This window comes from Mesocricetus auratus, unplaced genomic scaffold (assembly GCF_017639785.1).
Source record: "Mesocricetus auratus isolate SY011 unplaced genomic scaffold, BCM_Maur_2.0 Super-Scaffold_100025, whole genome shotgun sequence".
Lineage (NCBI taxonomy): Eukaryota > Metazoa > Chordata > Mammalia > Rodentia > Cricetidae > Mesocricetus > Mesocricetus auratus.
This window is the reverse complement of record NW_024429206.1, coordinates 26,688,082-26,705,996: the sequence shown is the minus strand read 5'-3', so window position 1 is coordinate 26,705,996 and position 17,915 is coordinate 26,688,082. Positions and strand designations below refer to the sequence as shown.

Genomic DNA, 17,915 nt, shown 5'->3' with positions numbered 1-17,915 from the left:
GTCCGGGGTGGTGGTGGGGGCGGGCTCCTGACGGACTCGCAAAGGGTCTCCAGCTTCTCCGGGTTGTTTGACCACTTTCACTCCGGCATTCCAGGTGACCAGGCATCATTCATTCTTCTTTGAGGTCAATAGGCCTGTGTGACGACAGTCCTGGTTTCTCCAATGCTTACTCTGAGCCATGCTTCCTACACATCTCCTCTCTTCCAATCTCATTGGTATCGGAGTGCCTTTTTCTGGACACAGTCCCGCAACAGGCAGATCTGGTCCAGACCGGATGATGATGGCCAGAATCCAGAATCACCCAGAAGCCCTAGTTCTGAGTATGTTTCTAGATTGGGTTAATTGAAGTGGGAAGAGCCACTCCAAATGGACAGCGCCATTCCCTAGGCTGGGGTCGGGGCCGAATAAAAAGGAGAAAGTGAGCTGAGCACCAGCATCCGCCTCTCTGCTTCCTGACTGGGGTTGCCATGTGATCAGCCGCCTCACAATCTTGTTGCCAGGCTTACTGGCCTGATGGACTGCATCCTCGGACTCTGAGCTCAAATCAACCCTTTCTTCCTTAAGTTTCTTTTGTTGGGCATTTTATTTTGACGGTACCCTTTGCCCGTAGCACCATCTTCTAAACTACTTTGGGGTCCTCTGGGAATGGCCAAGGCTAACGTGACTGTTGCTGTCCCCACAGGCACTGGTGCCATCACACGGTGACAAGGACAGTGTCCTGCCAGGTGCAGAATGGCTCGGAGACGGTGGTCCAGCGAGTCTACCAGAGCTGCCGGTGGCCGGGGCCCTGCGCCAACCTTGTGAGGTAAAGGCACCCAGGGTGCCCTGCTCTGCCTTGCCCTTCTGCTCCCTTGCGTGGCATGACCCGAGTACAGTTCTGGGGTTGGCTGGCTTGATGCTCAGAGAGAATCGAGCCCAGGTTCTGGGTATAGGGAGTGAGGTGTGCATGCCACCATGGGAGTGTCATTGTCCAGGGTTACTGAGGGAGGTGCCAGAGCAGGTGGTGACAGGTGGTGCTGCTTATGGAGAAAGTAAATGAACCAAATTTATCTAAAAGCTTGGAAACCCAGCCCCTTGAAAACACTCCTCCTCTTACAGCCACACCCTCCCCAAGCCACACCCTCTCACAGTCAAACCTTCCTGTGGCCTCCAGCAGCCACGCCCTCTCCTGATTCTGCACTCTCAGAGCCACACCCTCCAACGACCACGCCCCCTTAAAGCCGCACCCACCCCCTCAAGTACACCCACTCCCAGCCCTCCGCCTTCTCACAGCCCAGCTTTCTTAGAGATTTCCCTGGCTGTCTCATTGGCTAGGATTCACTCTGCAAGCCTAGGTTCCCTACTTTAAGACAGGGAAGAGAATACTGCCTCAAGATATTGCTGGAGGAGGAGATGAGGTTCCATGATGGAGGAGTCCCGTCAGCTCCCAATCAACTCTGAGGCGGAGGCTTTTGATGAGTGGCGCGAGCTAAGACGCCGACTCCAGGCACTCAGCCCCCAGGCAACTCCTGGTGCGGTTCAGGCCTGGGCATGCTGTGTGCCTGCATTCCTCATTCTGAGGTTAGGGAGGCACATGCTAGCAAGACCCCCGCCCCACCCCGAGCTGACTCGGGCCTATTCGTTCGCTTAGAATCCCAGTTGCTCAGCAGTTGCTCAGCGTGTCTGCCACGTTTCAACCGCACCATTTACAGAGCAGCGTTCAGGTTTCCGTATTCCTTGTCTGTTTCTCCTCCCCATTTTTCTTGAAGCTGTGTGAGGCCCAATTTTGGTTCTCCCATCCTTTGAAGCATTCCTGGATGCCTTGATTGGTGTTGGCATAGAACCGTGGTGGGGAAAACAGGATCCATACAGAACGCCCTTCACTAAGCGGGAGATCAGCTGCAACGGCCTCTCTGGGTGTCTGTCCGCTTTCTCCGTGGTAGTAACATTGCTTCAATCTCTAGAGCCTGGGTCCACCCTAGACAGCCAGGGACTGTGCCGGTGTGGTTCAGTTGTAGAACACTCTAGCATGCATAAAATAGACACCGGGATAGCACGCTTGGAATCCCAGCATTCAGAAGTGGAAACAAGAGCATCAGAGGTTCAAGGTTATTATCCTCTGCTACATAGCAAGCCCAGCCTTGGCTACATGAGACTCTATCTCAAAAAGAAAAAGAAGAGAGAGAGAGACAGAGAGACAGACAGAGAGCTTCAGGGAAGGATGTTTGGGTGTGCATATTGTCCCAGCACTCAAGAGGCCAACGAGGGGAAACGGAACTTCAGGCCAGCCTGGGCTACATCACAATAATTGACCTGGGCTTGAGATGGCTCAGATGGTAAAGTGCCTGCTGTACAAACAAGAGACGGAGTTCCATCCCGGGAATCCATGGAAAGAATCTGGGCACAGTGGCACATGTTTGTAACCCCAGCCCTGGGGAGGCAGAGGAAGGTGGCTCCCTGGTGCTCTCGGGCCCTCCAGAGGGACACCGCCAGAGGACACAACACAGCGAGTTACTGGGGACAGCGGTGAGTGCGTTTCAGGGGGCAGTGGTAGGCACTGAGGCGGGAGACACTTTGAGGTAAGAAATTAAGAATCTGAGATTTTGCTATGGGATGTGGTTTAGTCCGTAAAGTGCTTGCCTCGAAAGTTAAAGGACATGAGTTCAAGCCCCGGAACCCAGATTACGAGCAGGGTTACAAGTGGACACCAGCTCTGGGAGGGGATGGGTGGGTGGATGGATTCCTGAGGCTCACTGGTCAGCTAACCTGTAGCCAGCCTGGCCGAACTGGCAAGCCTCAGGCAGTGAAAAACATGTCTCCAAACAAAGCCACGGGGGATGGTTGACCTCTGGCCTCCACACACGCACATGCGTGTGATACCTGCACACACACACACACACACAGAGAGAGGGGGGGAGGGAGGGAGGGAGGGAGAGTTTAAAACAGATAAGTGAACTGAGCACCAGCTTCCATCACGCCTTCCGGACGCCATGTGCCCCACTGCCGATCTCTCCTGATGGGCTGTACCTTGAACTGTGACCCTGGTTCAGCACAGCCGTACAGGCCTGGTGCTTTGCCACAGTCCTAAAGAAGGACCTGGAGACAGGAAGGGCCATCTGGGCTCCCTTGCTGAGTGCCTCAGTTTCCCAGTGGGGTCTCTTGTCTTGCTCTGCAGCGGAGAGTTGCCTTGTGTCTGTCCCTTGCAGGGAGCGTCAGATTCGTTATGGATGCCACCCTTGGGTGCCCCGCCCGGTCCCTCAGTCAACCATTGGCAGTGGTGGGGTTCGGGAGCCTGGTGGGCCAGGAGGAGGGAGTCGCATAGGGACCGAGGGGTGGGTAACTGCGCTCACCAGGCCTCCTCTGCCCTTGGCAGACTCCTTAGCCCCTCTGAGGTCTTTGATGGCATTCCAGCCAACCTTTTCCAGATGTGCGGATGGAGGGCTTTGTAGGAACTCTCTAGGGCGTCATCTGCCTCCTCTGCCAGACGACCCCCTGCTGGCTGGCCCCCTGCTCTGGTGGGGCTGCCTGCTGCTCAGGGGGCAGACGCCTGCCAGGCTAAATGGAGTTCCGACTTAAATACTTTAAGATGTGGTCTTTCCTTCCTGTCCCTCCTCCTCTCCCCCTTCCCACTCTTCCTCTTCTTTCTTGCCCCCTCCTCCCCTTTGTCTTCCTCTTCCTCATCCTGACTGTGGAGTGGAAGCTCAGAGGCCCCGTGTCTGGGCCATGCCTCCCACCTCTGTTGGACCTGAGCTACAACGGAAGAGGCTGTCTGCAGGTCTGCTGTGTTTTCCGCTTTTCTTGGTGTGTGTGTGTGTGTGTGTGTGCATGTGTGTGTGTGCGTGTGTGTGCGCGAGAGTGTGTGTGTGTGCGAGTGTGTGCGCATGCATGTGTGAGTGTGTGCATGTGTGTGTGTGTGTGTGTGTGTGTGTGTGTGCAGGTCATTTATGAGCCAGTTGTCTCCTTCCACACTTACATGGGCTCCAGGAATTGAACTCAGGTCTCCAGGCTTGTGGGCAAGCCCTTCATTCACTGAGCCATCTTGCTGGCCCATGACCAGCCTTATCAGGTTCTGACCCTAGCCCTTCCAAGCGCTTTAGCCACTGAGCTCTCTCTCCAGCCTCCGCCTGACTCCATCGTTATTTGAGATGAAGCCTGCCTACTCACTAGGTGGCCCAGGATGGTCTCAAACTCACGGTCCTCTTGCCTGTTTCTCAAGAGCTGAGACAACAGAGCCTTTTTCTCTTCATTGTGGTCTCTGGTCAAGAAGCAGAGGCTAGGCAAGCCAGGGGGCCTGGAAGGATGACACGCCCAGGGAGTGAGGGATGTCAGGTTCTTCTGGATGGGGAATTACGGTTGAGCCAGTGACTTCTGGATCACGGTAGTACCCAGGATCCCACTAAGAGACCTCATGTTACTGTAGGGAGCTCTCCTTTGAAGGACAGAGGGTTATGGCCTCTGCTCAGCTATCTTAAGTGATTGGGTATCCTATCTCTGATGGGAATACCTTCTTCAAATCTCTCTTTACAAGTGTGTGTGTGTGTGTGTGTGTGTGTACATGCATGGCACATGTGGAGGTCAGAGGACAATTTTCAGGCATCAGGTCTCTCCTTCCACTAGGCAGGTCCTGAGGATCGAACTCAGGTTGTCAAGTTTGGCAGCAGGCACTTTTATTGACTGAACCATCTTCCCAGCCCTTCTAATCTCTTTTAATGCAACCTGCCTTTGGGGACACTTGGGCATGTCTGCAGCCTCCCAAGATGGTCACTGCATAATTGTGGGTCTGTAGCAAGACCCCTCAGGGCTGCCTTCATGCCACATTCTTGTGATGTTGACGCTTCCTTTGGAGGATCTGTGTACCCTTAGGGTTTCTGTTTCTGTGAGAAAACACCAAGACAAAAGTCAACCTGGGGAAGAAAGGACTTGCTTCATCGTTCCATTTGTAATCCACTGTCCACAAGTCAACGTAGGAACTTGAGGCAGGAACCTGGAGGCGGGAACTGATGTTGAGACCGTGGCGGAGCGATGTTTCCTGGCTGGCTCACCATGCCTTGCCCAGCCAGCTTTCTTACAGCACCCAGGACACCAGCCCAGGGTGGCCCCGCCCACAGTGAGTTGAACCTCCTACGCCAATCGGTCATCAATAAAGAAGATGTACCAAGCTGGGCGGTGGTGGTGCACGCCTTTAATCCCAGCACTCGGGAGGCAGAGGCAGGCGGATCTCTGTGAGTTCGAGGCCAGCCTGGTCTACAGAGTGAGTTCCAGGATAGCCTCCAAAAAGCTACACTGAGAAACCCTGACTGTAAAACACCAAACCAAAACAAAAGTTTGTCTCCACAGTGACTCTAGACCCTGTAAAGCTGACAACCATTAGTAACCACCTCAGAGGGTCTCTGCAGGCTTGGGGGCTGCTGCAGAGGGCAAGGCCTCTCTGACTGCATGGGGTCCAGGTCCAGTGTGGAGGTGAGGAGAATGTTAAGTGTCCTCTCCTATCGCTTCCTCCATATTCCCTTGAGACGGGATCTCTGACTGACCCTGAACTATGCTGACAGCATCAGGCCCCAGCAATTCCCCTTGAGTCTGTCAAACCTAGGCTACTTGGAGTCCGGCCTCATCCTCCTCTGGAAAGTGAGGCCATCTGTCCCTGCTGGGTCCCTGGCTCTCGGTTAGCAGCCCCTGGCCTCAGGCGGAGGTGTCTCAGAGGGCACGTGCTAAGGTGAGTCCCTCACAGGGGGAGCACTTGCTGCAAGCCGAGGACCCGAGACTGCTCTGTGATCACGGTAGAAGGAGAGAACTAACTCCCACAAGTGTCCTCTGTCTGTCTGTCTGTCTGTCTCTCACACACACACACACTCACACACATGCTGTGGGGTGCACACACACACTCACACACAATGCTGTGGTGTGCACACACACTCACACACAATGCTGTGGTGTGCACACACACTCACACACAATGCTGTGGTGTGCACACACACTCACACACAATGCTGTGGTGTGCACACACACACTCACACACAATGCTGTGGTGTGCACACACACACTCACACACAATGCTGTGGTGTGCACACACACTCACACACATGCTGTGGTGTGCACACACACACTCACACACAATGCTGTGGTGTGCACACACACACTCACACACAATGCTGTGGTATGCACACACACTCACACACATGCTGTGGTGTGCACACACACACAATGCTGTGGTGTGCACACACACTCACACACAATGCTGTGGTGTGTACACACACACTCACACACATGCTGTGGTGTGCACACACACACTCACACACAATGCTGTGGTGTGCACACACACACTCACACACATGCTGTGGTGTGCACACACACTCACACACAATGCTGTGGTGTGCGCACACACTCACACACAATGCTGTGGTGTGCACACACACACTCACACACAATGCTGTGGTGTGCACACACACACTCACACACAATGCTGTGGTGTGCACACACACTCACACACAATGCTGTGGTGTGCACACACACACTCACACACAATGCTGTGGTGTGCACACACACTCACACACAATGCTGTGGTGTGCACACACACACTCACACACAATGCTGTGGTGTGCACACACACTCACACACAATGCTGTGGTGTGCACACACACACTCACACACAATGCTGTGGTGTGCACACACACACTCACACACAATGCTGTGGTGTGCACACACACACTCACACACAATGCTGTGGTGTGCACACACACTCATACACAATGCTGTGGTGTGCACACACACTCACACACAATGCTGTGGTGTGCACACACACTCACACACAATGCTGTGGTGTGCACACACACACTCACACACAATGCTGTGGTGTGCACACACACACTCACACACAATGCTGTGGTGTGGACACACACACTCACACACAATGCTGTGGTGTGCACACACACTCACACACAATGCTGTGGTGTGTACACACACTCACACACAATGCTGTGGTGTGCACACACACTCACACACAATGCTGTGGTGTGCACACACACACTCACACACAATGCTGTGGTGTGCACACACTCACACACAATGCTGTGGTGTGCACACACACTCACACACAATGCTGTGGTGTGCACACACACACTCACACACAATGCTGTGGTGTGCACACACACTCACACACAATGCTGTGGTGTGCACACACACACTCACACACAATGCTGTGGTGTGCACACACACTCACACACAATGCTGTGGTGTGCACACACACTCACACACAATGCTGTGGTGTGCACACACACACTCACACACAATGCTGTGGTGTGCACACACACTCACAATGCTGTGGTGTGCACACACACTCACACACAATGCTGTGGTGTGCACACACACACTCACACACAATGCTGTGGTGTGCACACACAGACAATGCTGGAGAAAGGCAGCGTTTCCCTTCACCACACCCATCTGTTGGCTTCTCACTCTTCTGTGCCTGTCCTGTGTCACCGTCTGTCCTGTGTCACCTTCTGTCCTGTGTCACCTTCTGTCCCATGTGTCACCTTCTGTCCCGTGTGTCACCTTCTGTCCTGTGTGTCACCTTTTGTCCTGTGTCACCGTCTGTCCTGTGTCACCTTCTGTCCTGTGTGTCACCTTCTGTCCTGTGTGTCACCTTCTGTCCTGTGTCACCTTCTGTCCTGTGTCACCTTCTGTCCTGTGTGTCACCTTCTGTCCTGTGTCACCTTCTGTCCTGTGTGTCACCTTCTGTCCTGTGTCACCTTCTGTCCTGTGTCACCTTCTGTCCTGTGTGTCACCTTCTGTCCTGTGTGTCACCTTCTGTCCTGTGTGTCACCTTCTGTCCTGTGTCACCTTCTGTCCTGTGTGTCACCTTCTGTCCTGTGTCACCTTCTGTCCTGTGTCACCTTCTGTCCTGTGTCACCTTCTGTCCCGTGTGTCACCTTCTGTCCTGTGTCACCTTCTGTCCTGTGTCACCTTCTGTCCTGTGTGTCACCGTCTGTCCTGTGTGTCACCGTCTGTCCTGTGTGTCACCGTCTGCCCTTTGGCCAGTGTGCTGTATGGTTTTATGCGAACTTAACACAAGCTAAAGTCATCTAAGAGGAGGGAATCCCAATTAAGAAATGTCTCCATAAGACAGGGCTGTAGGCGAGCCTGTAGAGCATTTTCTTTTCTTCCTTTTTAAAAAGGATTTGTTTATTTACTACAATGTTCTGCCTGCATGGGTGCCTGCAGGCCAGAAGAGGGCACCATATCTCATTACAGACGGTTGTGAGCCACCATGTGGTTGCTGGGAATTGAACTCAGGACCCCTGGAAGAGCAGTCAGTGCTCTTAACCTCTGAGCCGTCTCTCCAGCCCTTGTGGAGTGTTTTCTTAGTTAGTGGTTGATGGGGGAAGGTCTAGTCCACAGCGGGTGATGCCATCCCTGGGCTGGTGGTCTTGGGTTCTATAGGAAAGCAGTCTGAGAAATCCATGGGGAGCATGGCCTCTGCATCAGCTCCTGCCTCCAGGTTCCTGCCCCACCTGAGCTCCTGTCCTGACCTCCTTCTCACCACAGCACGATGTGGAAGTGTGAACCAAACAAACCCTGTCCTCCTCAACTTGCTTCTGGTCATGGTGTTTCATCACAGCAACAGAAACCGTAACCAGGGCAGCCGGAGTCCTACTGTATAGCCCTGGTTGACCTACAACTTACTGTGTAGACCACACTGGCCGTGACCTCACAGAGATCTATTGCTTCTGCCCACTGAGTACCGAGGTTAAAGGTGTGCACCACCATGCCTGGTACCATGTCACTAACAGTCCAATTGCTTGCACAAAGCAGGCTGTTGGCCATTGTTTGCTGAGTGTAGGAATGACGTATAACCAAGTCTCTCAGGAGATGTGTAGGTGGGGGCGAGGCTTCTCAACTCTGCCCAGGGACAGAGGCAGTCACAGAGGAGAAGACCATCGAGTTTCACTGTCTTTGGGAAGAGGAAGAAAGATATATAGGGAGGGGAACCTTCGTGTGCAATGCCAGGGGTAGCAGGTTTGACATAGTGGTGTGGAGCATCCTCAGGTTCCACCTTACATAGGCAAATGGCTCACAAATCCATGAGGCCTTTTGGATATCCAGGAGACAAAACTGTCCATCAAACTGAGCCTTGGTCGGCCAGGCTGGTGAAACAGCGCCACCAACTGGTGGAACATATGCCTGCCATTGCGGTCCCCTAGGAGCTTTACAGAGTTCTGGACGCCTGAGTGCCACCAGTCAGCAGCTTGGCCCTGAGAATAAGGACCAGAGGGGGGGGGGCTGTACTCTCCCCCCGAATTCCGGGGGCCTGAGAGCAGAAGCCTCGGGCAGCTTCTGGAAGGAAAAGTGCTCCCTGGCACCAGATAGCCTGGATAGAATAATTGGGTCCTGGAAGGGCTCAGTTCACAGTGCCGCGGACTTGCAGCATCGCCGCTGGGAAAGTTTCTTAACATTTTCCTGCCCCAGTTTCTTCGCATGCAAGCTTGGAACGGTAATGGTCTCTGCCTCTTGCAGTGTTCCACAGGAGCACATATAAACCGCCTGCCACAGTGTTCCACTGGCTGTTACTGGCTCTCAATTTACTGTATTAGGGCCAGTGAGAGGACTCAGTGGGTAGAGGCGCTTGCTGCCAGGCCTCAGGACCCGAGTTTGGTTCTTGGGAACCACACAATGGAAGGGGAAAGCTAACCCCTGACAGTTGTCCTGTGATCACTACGTGTACGCTGTGGCATGTGCACAGTCCCCTCTGCACAATAAAAATAAAGTATTTTAAATGTTCTGTATCATGATAATAATTATTTTTGTGTGCACGTGCAAAGGCGCTTGGATGCTGTCCACTTTGAAAAACAATTAAAGAGGCCGGGTGTTGGTGGTGAATGCAGAGGCAGGCAGGTCTCTGTGAGTTCAAGACCAGCCTGGTCTACAGAGTGAGTTCCAGGACAGTCTCCAAAAGCTACAGAGAAACCCTGTCTCGAAAAACCAAACACAAATTTAAAAGAATTTTTAAATTTTAAATTTAGAATTTTTATTTCATTTTTAGAAACAAAGACCTTTAAAAATTGTTTTCGGTCAAGTATGTAACGTGTCTCTGAGTATGGGTATGTGCACATGAATGCGGGTGCTTGCACAGGCCAGAGGCATTGGGTCCCCTGAGTTGGAGTTACGGGTAGCTGTGAGTTGCCCCATGTGGGTGCTGGGAATCAAACTCGAGTCTTCTGGAAGAGCAGCACATATTTTTAATCACTGGGGCATTCTCCAGCCCCTCAAAAGAATTTTAAAAGATGTATTTATTTTATGTATATGTGTTTTGCTTGTGCGTGTATATGCACACCATACGTGTGCTGCTCCAGAGTTCAGCAGAGGGAGCCTGATCCCCTGGAACTGGAGTTATGGTTGTGAGCTGGGTGCTGGGAACTGAACTTGGAAGAGCAACAGGTACTCTTTTTTTTTTTTTTTGGTTTTACAAGACATGGTTTCTTTGTATTGTTTTGGAGGCTGTCGGTCCAGCCCGGCCTCGAACTCACAGAGATCCACCTGCCTCTGCCTCCCAAGTGCTGGGAGCAACAGGTACTCTTTTTTATCATTTTTTATTTTAATTTTAAATAGCTTGTTTTACAGCAACAGGTACTCTTAATCACTGAGGTGTGTCTCTCCAGCCCCGACTGCCTATTCTGAGACAGGGTCTCTCACTGGCTTGGAACTTGAAAGTAGGCTAGAATGGCTGGTCAGTAACCTCGGGAGTCCTCCAGTCTCTGCCTACCCCAATCTGGGATTACAAGTGCATACCTCCACATTTTTACACTGAGTGCTGGGTTTTTTTTTAACTCAGGTCCGCAAGCTTGGACGGCGAGCACCCCTGCTAAGCCGTCTCTCCAGCCCTGCACTGGGATCCTGACCAGCATCGTCCCTGAAGATGTGGACTGGAGTAGCTCTGAGGGGCGCAGAGGCTGGGAGAGGGAGGGACAGTTTGTGACGCCGTGTGTAGAGGGAGCTTCCCCACCCCGAGAAAAGCAGGGGCTTGTAGCTGAACACTGGAGTGCTTTTGAAACGCGACTTGGAGGGGACGTTCAGGAATTCCCACAAGCAGGGCTCTATTTCTGAAATCCAATTTTTAGAAACTGCTGTGATTTGTGTGTTTTCCTGTCAACAGGGTAGCTCCAGGCGCTGCTACCAATTAATTTGCCATTTCTTCATTTGCCAACTGAGTCACCCCCATGTCAGTGGATTTAAATGTTTGTGAAGTCATGCAGTCTTCCCTGAAAGGGGATTGGTTAGTGCAGCCATGTTTGGGTAGAGAGTTGAAGAGACACACGTGAAGCTGGGCTTGTGATGTTTGGTCCTACAGGTGTTTTTGTTTGTTTGTTTGTGTTTTTTTGAGGCAGAGTTCCACTATGAGTAGCCTAGGCTAGCCTTAGACGTGAGACCCTCCAGCCTCAGCCTCCCCAGGTGATGGGATCACAGGTGTGCATCAGAATACTGGACTGGATTTCATTTTTAACTGTGTGTGTGTGTTTTTGAGTGTGTATGCGGGTGTGTATGCATGTGAGTGTGTATGCGGGTGTGTATGCATGTGAGTGTGTATGTGGGTGTGCATGCATGTGAGTATGTATGTGGGTGTGCATGCATGTGAGTGTGTATGTGGGTGTGCATGCATGTGAGTGTGTATGTGGGTGTGCATGCATGTGAGTATGTATGTGGGTGTGCATGCATGTGAGTGTGTATGTGGGTGTGCATGCATGTGAGTGTGTATGTGGGTGTACATGCATGTGAGTGTGTATGTGGGTGTGCATGCACGTGAGTGTGTATGTTGGTGTGCATGCATGTGAGTGTGTATGTTGGTATGCATGCATGTGAGTGTGTATGCAGGTGTGCATGCATGTGAGTGTGTATGCTTGTGTGCATGCATGTGAGTGTATATGCTTGTATGCATGCATGTGAGTGTGTATGTGGGTGTGCATGCATGTGAGTGTGTATGTGGGTGTGCATGCATGTGAGTGTGTATGTGGGTGTACATGCATGTGAGTGTGTATGTGGGTATGCATGCATGTGAGTGTGTATGTTGGTGTGCATGCATGTGAGTGTGTATGTGGGTATGCATGCATGTGAGTGTGTATGCAGGTGTGCATGCATGTGAGTGTGTATGTGGGTGTACATGCATGTGAGTGTGTATGTGGGTATGCATGCTTGTGAGTGTGTATGTGGGTGTGCATGCATGTGAGTGTGCATGTGGATGTGCATGCGTGCACATGAAGCAGGACTATGACTTGTTCCCTTTTCCAGTGTGAGTCTAGGGGATTAAATTCAGGTCATCAACCTTGGCAGAAAATTCCTATTTACCTATCTTTACACCTATTTACACCAGCCCCTCAACCTTACTTTTTGAGACTCAGTCTGGAACTCACCGATTTGGGTAGACTGGTTGGCCAGCAAGCCCCAGGAATTCTCCTGACTCCACCGAGTGCGTGTGACCACGCCTGGCTTTTTAATGAAGATCAAACTCACGTCTTGTATGTACAAGGCAAGCACTTTACCAAGTTATCCCTTCGGCCCTGTTTTTAACCTTCTCGGTGTGTCTAGTAGTTTAACTGTCTACTGTGGCTGTCCGAGTTTTAACTGCAACGTATTTGCTGAGGGCAAGCACCTGTTCCTATCACAGTACAATGCCAATATCACTTACTCAACAACAGCTGGGTGTGCTGGAGAAAGAAGGGGTGAGTGGGTTCTGTGCTGCGTGCCCGGATGACCTCTTAGTCAGGGTTTCTGTTGCTGCCACGACACACCGTGACCAAAGCAAGTTGGGGAGGGAGGGGTTTATTTACCTTACCCTTCCAGACCACAGTCCATCATCAGAGGAAGTCAGAACAGGAACTCAGCCAGGCCTGGACCCTGGAGGCAGGGGCTGATGCGGAGGCCATGGAGGGCAGCTGCTCACTGGCTGGCTCAGCCTGCTTTCTTATAGAACCCAGGACCAACAGCCCAGGATGACACCACCTACAATGGACTGGGCCATTCCCCATTGATCACTAAATGAGAAAATGCCTTACAGCTGGATCTCATCAAGTCATTTTCTCAACTGAGGCTTCTTCCTCTATGACTCTAGCTTGTGTCAAGTTGACATACAAAACCAGCCAGTACAGTGAGCAGACCAGATACTCAGGGGCAGAAGCCAGAAGAGTGCACTTTCAAGGCCTACCTGGGAAGATAGAGGGTATGTTCAAGGCTATCCTAGGAAACTTAGTAAGACCCTGTCTTAAAGACAGGGCTAAAGGTGTTTAATGGGAGAATGCCTGCCTGGAATCCCCCAGTGCTGGAGGGCATGTCTCAGTGGTAGAGCACCTGCCTAGAATCCTCCAGTGAGGGGCTGGGGTGTGGCTCAGGGGTAGAGCACCTGCCTAGAATCCCCCAGTGAGGGGCTGGGGTGTGTGGCTCAGTGGTAGAGCACTTGTCTAGAATTCCCCAGTGAGGAGTTAGGGGTGTGGCTCAGTGGTAGGGCACCTGCCTAGAATTCCCCAGTAAGGGGTTAGGAGTGTGGCTTAGTGGTACAGTACTGCATAGAATCCCCCAATGAGGGGCTGGGGTGTGGCTCAATGGTAGAGCACCTGCCTAGAATCTCCCAGTGAGATTCCGGTGGGGGGGCAGGGCATGTCTCAAGTGTTAGACCACCTTCCTGGCATCCTCTAGTGAGGGGCTTGAGAAGCCAGACCAGTCTGGAAGAGTCTCTGAACACTGCCTGGGTTTCCAGGGCTGGTGATTTGTCTGGAACCACAGAGCCAGCCAATCCGAGGGGGTTGGGCGGCGGTGCGCGCCCCCCTGACCTCGTCCTTGTGTTAGTTACAGGACTCTCATCAGACCGACCTACCGGGTGTCCTACCGCACGGTGACTGCGCTGGAGTGGAGGTGTTGCCCGGGATTTACCGGCAGCAACTGTGAAGAGGGTAAGTAGGGATGGCCCCAGTCGCCTAGGCTGCAGGGGCTATGGATGTTTCCTCCTGACCCACCGCTCTGTGCCAAATGCTCCCCCTGCTATGGACTTTGAGAATGTGATTCCTTATTCTCCTAACGATCCTTAGCCCCGTGCCCTGGGTGAAGCGGCCTGCCATGTTTGAGGACCCCGACTTGGGTTCCTGTTTACCTCGGTTGGATGGGGATTGGGGGAGCCTCATGAGCTATGGCCCATTTCCTCTTCTGGCTCCGACACATTCAGAACTGGGGCGAGTACTACTAGCTGCTTGTGGCCAGACAAATACAGATAAAGTTTAATTGGAGTACAGTCAGGCGGACGCCAGGGTGCCAAGCCGTGCCTGGCTCCCTCCGTGTCAGAGGAAGGGTGGATAGCTGGGCCAGGCACAGTCCTTCCTTCCCAGTGCCCTGGGGGCTAGCACAGCCTGGCTTTGGTGCCCATGGGTGTAACGACTCTTTCGTTATGCCACCAGCTCCCAAATAACAACACAGAGACTTATTGTGAAAGCTCAGCTTTAGCTTAGGCTTGTCCTACGAGCTCTTATACCTTTAAATTAACCCATTTATTTCCTATTTCTGTGGTGTGGAACGTTACTTCATCTCTCCATACTGCCCATCACGCTTTCTCTGCTTCTGGCTGGTGACTCCGCCCTCTTCTTCCCAGAGTTTCCTCTCTGCCCAGAAGTCCCGCCTATACCTCCTGCCTGGCTGTTCAGCTTTTATTACAGCAATCACAGCAGTACATTCTCACAGTGTACAAATATCCCGCAACACATGGGGCTAGAAATATATTATATATATAATGTGCATAAAGAATATACATATTATATATTATTTATAGCAAGTATTATCTATAATTATATATCCTATGCACAGAAGAATATATACATATATCTGTGTAGGTACACATGGCTGTGTGCATATGTGAAGGTCAGACACTGGAGCCGTCTACCTCATTACTTTGAGACAAGGTTTCTCACTGGGGTGTGGGGCTCACTGGTTAAGGTAGGCTGGTTGTTTGGGCAGTGAGCCACAGGGATTCTCCTGCCTCCAGTTCTTCAGTGTGGAGATTACCAGTGCAACCAGCACACCCAGCTTAGTGGTACTCAGGTCAAGGCTTTGTCGTGTGATTCCCCTCCAGGCCCTCAAATGCATTTCTGACATTTTAAATTTATGACGAGTGTATTTGGGCACTGTTCTATTATAAGTCAAAAAGCACCTATTTATGCTCAGTGTTGAAGTGTAGAAATGCCTAGAATGACATCTTCCGTAGTAGTCTCGAGTCTCCCTTTGGCAAAAAAGAAAAAAATCAAAATAGAACCAAAAATTGGCAACAACACTGGAGACATTTTGTGCATTAATCATTCAGTGACTTTCAAGGACCTGCCTCTGGTGGGCAGATGGCCTCTGTAACACTATACACAACACTTATAATTAAATTCCTATTAAAAGACACAAGTCATTTCCAATTTTTGCCTAGCATTCCTGTAAACATCTTTTAAAAATGAAATAAATATCCCATATACTTAAAGCATAAATGGTTATTTTGTTATTTCTCTCCCCCGGTTTCTGTATACATATGTATATGAGGTACATTGATGTGTGTGAGTATTGAGGTCATAAGAGGGCCCTGGGCACCGCTCTCTACCTTAAAACATTTTTTTTTGGTTTTACGAACCTTAAAACATTTTTAGATTTTTATTTTATGTGTATGAGTGTTTGGCTTGAATTTATGTCTGTGCATTGTTTACATATTTGGTGTCTACAGAGGCCAGAAAAGGACGTCGTCAGATCTTGCCATGTAAGCTGACATGTGGGTTCTAGGATTTGAACTTGGGTCCTCTGCAAAAGCAGTCAGTGCTGTTACCCGCTGAGCCTTCTCTCCAACCCTCTTCACTTGTTTTTTTTTGAAGCCTACACGCCCCCAGCCTTTTTGCATTTATTTGTTTTGGGAACCAATGAGTTCATATGAGGTTGCCTACAAGAGCAGGGTAGGGGGTACTTACAGAGGCATGGACAACTCACCAGAGGCTACAACTCTGAAGAAAATGCCTACATATCTTTAGGGAGGAGTGGAGCCTCCTGAGTCCCTCCCTCCTCTAGGATGGGGTCTTGATGGGCTCAGTCTAGAGTGTCTTGTCTTCTGAGCTGGGGTCTGCCACTGAACCTGGAGCTCACTGATCCTATTAGACTTGCTGCCCAGCGAGCCCCGTCTTTGCCTCTTCAGTGATGGGCTTTCAGGCACATTGCTGCACACGGCTTTTACATGGGTGCTGGGGATCCAACACGGGTCCTCATGTATGCACAGCATGCACTTTGCAGCCCGAGCCGTAGCCCCGGCCCTAAAAGACAGTTTTAGAGCTTCTGACGCCTGCTAGACCGGATGTTGATTTCTGCCAAAGCAGAGGCAGCTCTGGCCATGAATGTGGTTCTCGTCTTTCTCCTCTAGGTCTGATTTAAGAGTGGTTTCATAAAGGCTGGAGGGATGGTTCTGCAGTTAAGGGCAATTTCTGTTCTTGCAGAGGACTGGAGTCAGGTTCCCAGCACCCAAGGTTGGCTCTCAGCTGTCTGTAACTGCAGCTCCAGGATATCTGCTGCCCTCTGGCCTCTTTGAGCACTCGCTCAACACACGCACCACACACACACACACACACACACACACACACACACACACGTATACAAAAATATACTTGCCTTTAAAATATATGTATATTTATAATAATGCATACACACGTGCATATGTGTATATAATATGCACATATATGTATGTATACATAAATTAAAATAAATTGAGTCCCATGTCCTGCCAACAGGTGTCCCTCCAGCTAGTCACGTGTTGCTCACCTTGGCTATGCTACACTTTGGAAAGGGCTTCAGCCTAGCGCTGCACACTGCCATTGTAGGGCTATGGAAACGAAGCTCTGAGGCAAGAGCAAGTTCGTCAGGCCACTTAGCTAATGAGTGTGCAATCCAGGGCTGGCACCCGGCGATTTTTGCTGCCTGGGATTTTGAAGGTCCAGGGAAATCCCATCCAAAGCCATGGCAACCGAGGCCTGGGCGGGTTTCAGCAGCATCCACGGTGGCACTGCTCCGCTCCTAGCAGCTCCGAAGCCAGATCGATCTCACGCTAGGTGCTTGTTGTAGTGTGAACGAGAAGGGTCTCCCACAGGATCGCACGGCTCCCAGCTGGCGGGACTGTGTTTGGAGAGCGCCAGACAGGATCACAGGGTTCCCAGCTGGCGGGACTGTGTTTGGAGAGCGCTGGACAGGATCGCACGGCTCCCAGCTGGCGGGACTGTGTTTGGAGAGCGCCAGACAGGATCACAGGGTTCCCAGCTGGCCGGACTGTGTTTGGAGAGCACGGGGCCTTTAGGATGTGAAGACGCCATGAAGGAAGCTGCATCACTGGGGGGGGGTTGGGGGGGCTTGGGGGGCGGACTTCGAGGTTTGTTGCAGTTTTTTTCTCCTTAATGAGGAGACTAAGCAGCATCTACCCCCACCTGCCCCCAACCTCCTCATAAGGTCCCCATAGCAAAGTAAAGTTCCGTGTCACCAAGGCTAATCCTGGGGAGCCAGCGAGTTTGTCTACTTAGAGATCATGGATGACAGAGAGGTCAGAGCTTGGACTGCGGGGTAACCCCACAGCAGTTTTACTGGAGGGTCTGTGCCCAGCATGGATGGTGGCTCCCTGGCCTATATGCCAAAGCCCCTCCCTGAGACTCCCATGGCCACAGGAAATTAGGGCAGAACTGGAAACAAATGTCTGGGGGAAGTGGCTGGATACCCAGAAGAGGACCCAGTGGCCCTCCCCACCATATTGTTCCATGTCCAAGGTCAGCCGTCAACGGTCCCGCTGCGATGACCTTGTGCAAGCGAGCTCAACTGCTTACGTGAAGAAGGCGGTTGTTTGGCTCGGAGAGAGTGCGATGCAACGATTTTACAGGTCACTTCCTGTCTGCTCTCCACTTCCTGTTCCT

At 51.6% G+C, this 17,915-nt stretch overlaps 1 protein-coding gene across 2 annotated transcripts in view; it reads left to right on the top strand.

Annotated features, from left to right (window-relative positions):
- Positions 1 to 17,915, top strand: part of Col26a1 (collagen type XXVI alpha 1 chain) — a 120,230-nt gene that overhangs the window by 33,921 nt on the left and 68,394 nt on the right. The window contains exons 2-3 of one of the 2 annotated variants that reach the window (XM_040731510.1): positions 683 to 805; positions 13,810 to 13,913. In XM_040731510.1, coding sequence (XP_040587444.1) covers positions 683 to 805; positions 13,810 to 13,913 — 227 coding nt within the window. The remainder of the gene's footprint in view (positions 1 to 682; positions 806 to 13,809; positions 13,914 to 17,915) is intronic. The other variant, XM_040731511.1, reaches the window with a different exon arrangement.